This window comes from Watersipora subatra, unplaced genomic scaffold (assembly GCF_963576615.1).
Source record: "Watersipora subatra unplaced genomic scaffold, tzWatSuba1.1 SCAFFOLD_135, whole genome shotgun sequence".
NCBI lineage: Eukaryota > Metazoa > Bryozoa > Gymnolaemata > Cheilostomatida > Watersiporidae > Watersipora > Watersipora subatra.
In genome coordinates this window covers 127611-136362 of record NW_027045387.1, presented here as the reverse complement: position 1 = coordinate 136362, position 8752 = coordinate 127611, and the positions used below count along the sequence as shown (strand labels likewise).

Here is an 8752-nt window from a genome sequence, read left to right as displayed (position 1 = left end):
TCATGATGAGGGAAGATTAAACTCTCACGAATCGGAAAATTAAAAAATTAGCGCTGTTTCTACATCGAGGCAGCACCATCCTGTAGAGATAGAAGTAACAGTCTGTGTAATAATTTAGTGAGAAGACACTCAGACTTTAGAAAGTCAAGGTAGAAACACTGAAGAAAGATTGTCAGAGGTCGATAACACCTAGGAAAAAATGTTTTTAAATATTTCAGTGTCTTTGGCTGTCATTCATACTCTGTGTAAAACTGCTAGTAGCTTGACTTCACCAACTTACACGTGGTTTGTGCGTATATTTTTTATATGGCTGTTGAATGCAAGAAATATAAGAATTTCTCAAACTAAAACATGTAGACTATTACAATCAACAAGCAACAGACATATCTTTCAAAATAGGAGGTAGATGCTACCTATTCAGACTTGAGATTGGCAAAAATTGTAGCCGAGCCCTTTCAAGTCAGTACCTGAGCCTGTTTCATACTTTGTATCGAACAGATGTCACAGCAAACATAGTACCGTGTATCAAGCCCTTTGCAAAACCAAGCTGAGTTTCAGTAAAGCGATTAAAACTTGTACATGAAAATGTTTCACCCTCGTACATCGTACAGAACTAACGCAAAGGAGATACCAGATATAGAGAAAAACACTGATTCTGGAAAGTGAGAGAATGACCACTATATAGAGTGAATAGAAGATATGAGCTACGAGATCGTACAACAAAAGCGGATGACAAATTATATTTATGATGATGAGAGAGAGTACGAATAAAAATAGCTTACAGCGCCCAGCTTAACATGAATATATATATCAAAACATAAAACAATCAAAAAACTTGATAACATAAAACCTACAAAAAGAATGTTTGGATCCTTAATAATTATAAGCAACTTACATGAAATAATAAGCAAATATATAAATAATTATACTCAATACAGTTGACTATCGCAATGATACAGCAACCACAATATATTTCCTGAATGACCTTCTACTAACTTAATGTAAATTATGTAAATTTACATATACATATATACATGTACTTTACAGCTTGATCTTATGGCATATATACAGCTAGATAAACGACTATGAATATACGGATTCCGAATAATTATAAGCAACTTACATGAATTAATAAGCAAATATATATAATTATATTCAATACAGTTGACTATCGCAATGATACAGCAACCACAATATATTTCCCGAACGACCTTCTAATAACTTTACATATACATATATACATGTACTTTACAGCTTGATGCTATGGCATATACAAGGCTAGATATTTAAAAGTGACTATGAATATACGGATTCCGAATGATTATAGGCAACTTACATGAAAGGACAAACAAGCCAGTATGCAATCCAGCTAAATACTGTTAAAATGAAATGATTCAACTCCAGCACCATGGTGACCATTGCACGAGTATATAACTATAGAAACCTACGAGAATACGATTATGAACCCCGGGGTGACTAGATCACAACTGATCGAGGGATAATTGACATTCCTCAAACTGGGACAAATTTGCCAAACGATGGAAAGCCATCCAATAACTGTCGCACAATAAGACTAGCTACTAACTAGCCGCGACGAGACACTGCATTAAGAGACCGCCACACAAAATGTACTCAGTGGAAAAACCAAAAACATGACACAGAGGCGTGTAACCAATGTTATTGAACTGAGATGAGGATCACTGCTGGGAAAAACTGATAAAGACCGAGGGCTACGCACAAAGCAACCAATAAATGGCAGATTATTAGGACGGATTCGGCATGAATTTTTAAGCTAGGGTCTGGCTTCACCTGACGGCTAATATGTGTCAGGGTTTAAAACGATATATGACCAATCAGCAAATATGAAAACCTAGAGCAATTGCTATGCTGCCGGAAATATCAAGTATGGGATTTGTCCAACCATCACAGCTGATGCGATGTGAATGTATGGGACATCAATTGAATTGGGAATTCTCTGGCCATTGTAATGAAGAGCTTAGGAATGAAAACATAAAATTACAACTAAATAATGGATATTATTTATCAACACCACTTAATATAAAAGAGAGTAACTGGCTACAACAAATACTAACAGGTATTCAACGAAGTCAGCAACTCTACAGAGTGTCAAGCACAAGGAGAGGGATATCAACAATATAACAGGAGGCAGCCAGAATTAGGACTGTTGAAACATTGTAGCAGTCAGCATACACCAGATCAGCAACAAATAACATCTGTCAATTTATTTTAGCTTCAATTATATTAAGTTTATATGTTTTTCTGCCCTGTACTTCAGTCTCTTACAGCTAGGAGCCTTAACTGTCAAAAAAAGACTCTCTTTGGCATGTTCTCCATCTGGTGTTGACGCAATTTCTATGATTGATTTCTTCCAATTCTGAAGTTCATAATTTTCAATTGACATTTTCTAATTATCGAATCTTTTAATGTCCTTTGGCGTCTTGCTGCTTGTACGTATTATATGCTTATCCTGTGGTCTGGCTACATTCCCTATCGGTATCTTGTTTTCACAGTATTTCCATACAACAACCTTCTCTAGTACTTGAACCAGTAATGATCAATTCAGTTCCCACAAGCTAAGCAAAAGTGTGTAAACTGAATAATATAGTCAAAATAGATTAAAATGACAAAGCACATTCAACACTGATGTCGTGTGTGGATTTGTGTTAGTTTTTAGTTATACATAACGTAAATTCTCCATATCCACCCATGGGTTTTTAAGCAAGAGTTGCATAAATCAGTTATGTAGGCTAAGTATCGGTATCGGTATCGGTATAAATAGATCCTGCAGATATTCATATGAATATATTGTGCAGGCCTCAAGTTTGTACAATCAAAAGTATAGACTAAAATTACAACCTCAAAAACAAAAAATAATAAAGCTTATTGTATGACATATATATCTCCGAGTTTCATATCTCGTATAGTTCTCGGAAGGAAGCTATTATGGTACTTGTTGTTATTTGCGGTTAAATTCATGGGCTGCGAGTAAGGCTACAAAGCTCAAATAAAAATAAGTGTTTTTTATTTGAGCTTTGTAGAAACATGGTTACTCTACAGTCAATGTGATGGAAATAAATACATAGTCGCAGATTACCTGCTTTTTCCTGTACTATGGTGGTACTTTTCGGTTGTAAACAACAATTGCAAACGAAATGCGCGCTTCAGCGACCAATCCATTGGTCATGACCCTAGCATTAAGCTATTCTAGGCGTAAGGTGCCGGTGCGTATATCGATATATCATTGATATTCGTACGTTATTGGCTAATAGCCTATAAGCTGCCACGATTACTTATGTTTACGGTGAAAATAACTACATGTATGGACGATTGTTTGCATGAGTGTAAGGATATTACGCTATGCGTTAAAGTCTATCAAAACAATTATTTATTGGAAGGGGTCAGGTATAATTGCAGTGGCTCAAAACCTGGTCAGTTTCTGGGTCGTTTTGTAGGGGTGGAGCTTAATCCGGAAATACAAAAGCTTTAAAGTTAGTCGAACCACTGCAAACGTTTAGTTGTTGATAAATCGAGTAGTTATCTATTTGTTTAACAAAATATCACGTAAGCATCTTTTCCAAGCAAATTTTTAATTACAAATATGAGTTCTTTTAGCAAAATAACATAGAGTATTTACATAGCTGTTTATCGTAGTTTTTTCTTGTTAAGAATGTTGTATAATCGAGCTGGTGGGCCGCGGGCTACGCTAATGCCCGAGGTCATGGTAGTTACAGGTAGTTACGAGGTTACGGGAAGTACGAGAGGTTACAGGAAGTACGAGAGGTTACAGGAGTATAAAGGCGTGGGGAGATTGGGAGAGGCTTCCTTCTTTACATCAACCGCATGTGAGTACACACCGTTTATATAACATGGCGCAGTTGACGAAGCTCTGATTTTTTTTCCTTTTTTGTTGTCATTAGCGATAATTTTTCTGGTTGCGGGTAAGTTAAACGGTTGTATAGACCCTTTCACGGGCGTGTAGGTGAGGTAACGTGAGGTAGGGTAGTGTTGTGAGGTGTAGTAGCAGTGTTGTTGAGGTGCAATTATTTATTAGGGTAGTGTTGTGAGGTGTAGTAGCAGTGTTGTTGAGGTGCAATTATTTATTAGGGTAGTGTTGTGAGGTGTAGTAGCAGTGTTGTTGAGGTGCAATTATTTATTACATATTCGGAGGTGGGAGTTACACTAATTATACGAGTGGGGTAGAGTGTATTCGTGGCGAGGGAGATATTGTATCGGGTAGAGATGGAGAGTGGGTTTCCGAAGCTGGTGTTTGGAGAGCACGGTGATGGGTCGTGGGAGAGATTCATAGAGGAGATGAATTTATGTATAGAGAGTGCTGTAGAGAGAAGAGGTTACGAAGGTGAAGGTGAAAATAGGCGCCCTATTATGAGAGGTAGAGCTAGGTTAGTGCCACTATTGAGAGCTATTGGGCACAGTGGTAGAGAAGTATTGAGAGGTGCAGGGTTTGACGTAGATGGCGTTAATTCTACTTATGAAGAGGCAGTGGAGGTTTTACAGGGTTATTATGGTAGACAGGAGAGTATGTTCGTAAAGGGGCATAAGTTCCTTACGGCTAGGCAGACACTTGGGGAAAGTGATAGAGAGTTTTTACAACGGGTAGAGAGTTTGAGCAGATATGCAGAGGTGACTAACGATAATGATAGGGTAAGGTTTGCCCTTATTGTGGCGGTTAACGGGTTGAGAAATAGAGAAGTAAGCAGAGAGTTAATGAAGAATGCCAATCTTACTTGGGCGTTATTGCAGGAGGCATTGAGGGCTCGAGAAATGGCCGACAGCTCTGATAGATTTTTGAGAGGTGAGGGTAGAAGTACCGATTTAAAGAGTGAGGTTAAGAGAGAAGTAGCAAAGATATCAGAGTTTGATAGCCGAGGGCAGTACAGGAGTAATGATAGAGATAGAAGTTATGATTCAGCAGGTAGATCTTCCCCTAGGGGTAGCCCGAGGAGTAGTAGAGAGTATTATGGTAGTGAAGAGCAAGGTGCTAGTAGATATGGGACAAGAGGCAGGGAGTATAACAAGGACGGTGACAGTAGAAAGTATAGAGACAATAGCAGGGAGAGGCATGTCTCTAGATCTAGAGCAAGCAGTAGAGAAGGCAGTGGAGGTAGAGTATGCTACAATTGTAAACGTAGTGGGCATGAGATGAGGAGTTGTCCCTCCATTAAATGTTTTTGTTGTGGACAGCGAGGACATGTATCCCGTTATTGTAGGGATAGGAGAGAAGTAGGTTATGACAGGCGAGGTAGTAGCAGGAGGTCAGGAGGTAGCCGAGATAATAGCTACGAGCGATATGGTAGCAGGGACAGTAGTAGGGAGAAGTACAGGGGCCGAGAAAGCCCCCGCGAGATTATAGACAAATTTGGCAGGTACAGGGACAACAGTATGGATAGGTTTGAGGGGGAGAAGTATAAGGAGAGGTACCAAGATAGTGGTAAGGGCAGAAGTGTTAGGTTCTCTGGTTCTAGGGATAAGTATGAGGATGACAGTTGACTAGAAAGGAGAATTGTACAGGTTTTGAAGGTCAATGGGAAGAACGTTGAATTTACGTTTGATACTGGGGCAGAGGTGTCGACTGTAACCGAGGGGACGGCCGAAAGGCTGAACCTACGGCTAGAGGAGCCATCTACTGTTTTGGCGGGAATAGATGGTCGTAAGCTAAGAGTAGTCGGTAAAGCAGGCGTTCAGTTGGAAAGTAAATATAGAGATATGGAGACAGAGGTATATGTGGTGAAAGGATTGAGAACGAACTTCTTGGGCATAACTGAGTTAAGGCAGCTTCAATTATTTGCTGTTGTAAACGCGGTTTGCGAAAGTAAGTTTGAGGCTGTTAAGGAGTGTAGAAGTATTAAGCCGGTTAAGCTGTTTTCGTCAAGAACCATTATTGCTGGGTCAAGTTATGTTTCAGATGATGTCGAGTTGCAAAACCTGACAAAGAAGTCTGACAGAGAGAGCGAAGTTAAGAGAGGTCACACAGGTCAAGATTGGTGGACTTGTAAAACCAAGGGAGTGAAGAGTAGCGAATACGTGGAAATTGGTAGCCAACAGGGGACAGCCCAAGGCACCAAAGATGTGCAAGGGTCTATGGGGTGTGATGGAGAACAGAGTCACGATGAGGTAAGGGAAGGTGCTGAGAAAGTAGCTGAACCAGTGTCTGTAATGGAAAAGGTTTGCTCTTTTTTAGCCGAGGTATCCAGCAATGGAATGTTAGACAGAGAAGGTCATGAGAAAAAGGTAGCAGAGATTGAAAGAGAGGAAAGGGAGGTGCGGAGGAAGTCGAAGGAGAAATTGGCTAAGCTGAAAGCCAAACGGGAGGCAGCAGTCATGGAGTTGGAAAATGTCAAGGCTTTCAGGGTAGTGGTGCAGGAGTTAGCCGAGGTTCAGAGGAGAATTGCTGGTAGCAGACCTGCACTGGTTGCAGGTGAGGTCGAGCTAGATAGGTCTGGGCCTATGCCAACTCCCAGCTCTGTGGTGCCATCCCCTGTGCAGCCGGTTACGGCCCAGGTGGAGACCTCCCACAGGAAGCCTGTTGAGCCTGCCTCTTATTGGGGAGAGCGAGGTAAAGACGGAAGAGACGGAGATGAGGTTGAGGAGTCATTACTGACCCAACCAAAAGACTCCGGGCTTGTCAGGGTTGGTGGAAGTAGTGTTGGAGATGTTGGTGGGAGGAGTGTTGGTAGTGACAGTGGTCACGGTAAAAGTATTGGTAGCGGCGGAGGTCAGAGTGATGGAAAAGCCAGTGCAGACTGGCAATGGAGCTGGCAGTAGCGAGAAGAGTACACTGATTTATACAACAGTGAGAGTGGAGGATCAGGAGAGTGAGGAGAGTAGTGCGGCCGGGTACGACAGCAGCCCCGGGTTGCTGGGGAGTGATGGTACGCAGGAGGAGTCGATGGAGGAAGACCTGGGTTAAAGCGTAAGGTAAACTTCACCAGCAAGGTGAGTTGATGAATGAGTCCCAATGTATTTCTGGAAGGTTAGTGGCCCATACAAAAAAGAAAAGAAAAAGGGCATGTTGTATAATCGAGCTGGTGGGCCGCGGGCTACGCTAATGCCCGAGGTCATGGTAGTTACAGGTAGTTACGAGGTTACGGGAAGTACGAGAGGTTACAGGAAGTACGAGAGGTTACAGGAGTATAAAGGCGTGGGGAGATTGGGAGAGGCTTCCTTCTTTACATCAACCGCATGTGAGTACACACCGTTTATATAACAAAGAATAAATGGTAACACGCTCACAAAACGGAAAAAATCTTCTCAAAAATACACCATTAGTTATTCTGTATTCGTTTATATTTGAAAAATAGTTATATATTTTTTTAATATGAATACACTTTTGTAAAGCGGTATTACATAAAATATTGAAAAGTTACGATTATGTTCTGAACAAAGAAAATGCATATTAAAACGGTTGTCCACTTTGTTACCATTCTGAGAGCCTAAAATGATTCTATTTTAATTCACTGTAAATATTAGTATTAGCATCTCGTTAGGCATTGATTGTAAAAATGAAGGCAACAGAAGACATCAGTTTTTTATCTTTACTGTATTTGCTGCAAGCACACACTTTTTTAACAACTAACTTTATATTACTACCAAGTCTCAACTGTAGGACATTTTGAAGCAACGACAGTATGTAGCTACCTAAGGAACAACCATTTAATTGTGTATCTCAAATTTTATTTGAACTTGTTACTACAATGGTGCGCTGTCAGGAGCACCTCCAGGCCTAGGCTGTATCTCATCTGTTTGGTTCACAAAAAGTGTAGGAGAGGAGGCAAGGTAAAGCAAGTTTTTGTAGTCTTCTGCAATGCAGGGCAGTTATATTTTTGGACTAGACAGCCTGCCTGTGATCAGTAGTCCTCAGTAGTCAGAGTCGTTTACTGCTTGCAATTTGTCTTAAAAAATTAATTGAAATGCACTGCATATTCATATTGCTTCAAGACCTCAGTGGGTCATCATGTATTCATAACTGACTTTTTGTATTCATCATTTCATCTTCTATATAGACCTACCTACAGGCCTCCCGTGCCTGTAGTCGGCAATCATGTCGGTAGGTTATCGAAGCCTCGATAGCTGAATGACATGATCGCTGACGACAGTCAACTTCTACGAGGAGCCTGAGGGCCTACCAAATATATATTTTTAATTGCAGTGCATTTAAGCATTATGCCGCTCCTGCTTGCCTCATTGTTAGACGAGTCTGAGCAAGCTATCAAAGCCCATGAAATCGAATATGGCAACAAGTTTTACACACACCATGAGGACGGCATATTCAACAAGCATGAAAGACTTTTTGAAGGTAATCTCATATCCTTAAAGCACTTTTTCTTCCCTGCCTAATTTGTGATCTTGCGTTAAAAATGAACATTTTATACCTCGGATATTTTAGTGTAATATTGATGTTGAAGTGTAACCTTGATTGTAAAATGTAGGCCTATGCTTGGTTGTTGTGCAATAGAAGTACATGTCAATAGTAGCTTATATGTTTTTATGCTGCAGTTTGATGGAGCCCTTTTTGGTTTATTTTTGTACCATGTGATCTATGACGTCACAGGCCCTACTTGAAGCAGAGTTGACACAATTTTCATCAGTTCACTAGCAACTCACACTGGATACACACCATCTAAGTCTCAGCAATAAAGGATTACTCTCTATAGACACTCAACTTTTAAGCTTAATTTGACGAAGTGGATATTCGGGTATATACAGACATGCA

General features: G+C 40.4%; 1 protein-coding gene across 1 annotated transcript; it reads left to right on the top strand.

The window, feature by feature from the left end:
- The first annotated feature begins 3739 nt into the window (after positions 1-3739).
- Positions 3740-7217, top strand: LOC137410403 (uncharacterized). Its single transcript, XM_068095827.1, has 2 exons — positions 3740-3863; positions 5945-7217. Exons 1-2 carry the CDS (start codon positions 3740-3742, stop codon positions 6802-6804), a joined length of 984 nt encoding a protein of 327 aa, XP_067951928.1. The 3' UTR covers positions 6805-7217.
- The last annotated feature ends 1535 nt before the right edge of the window (positions 7218-8752 follow it).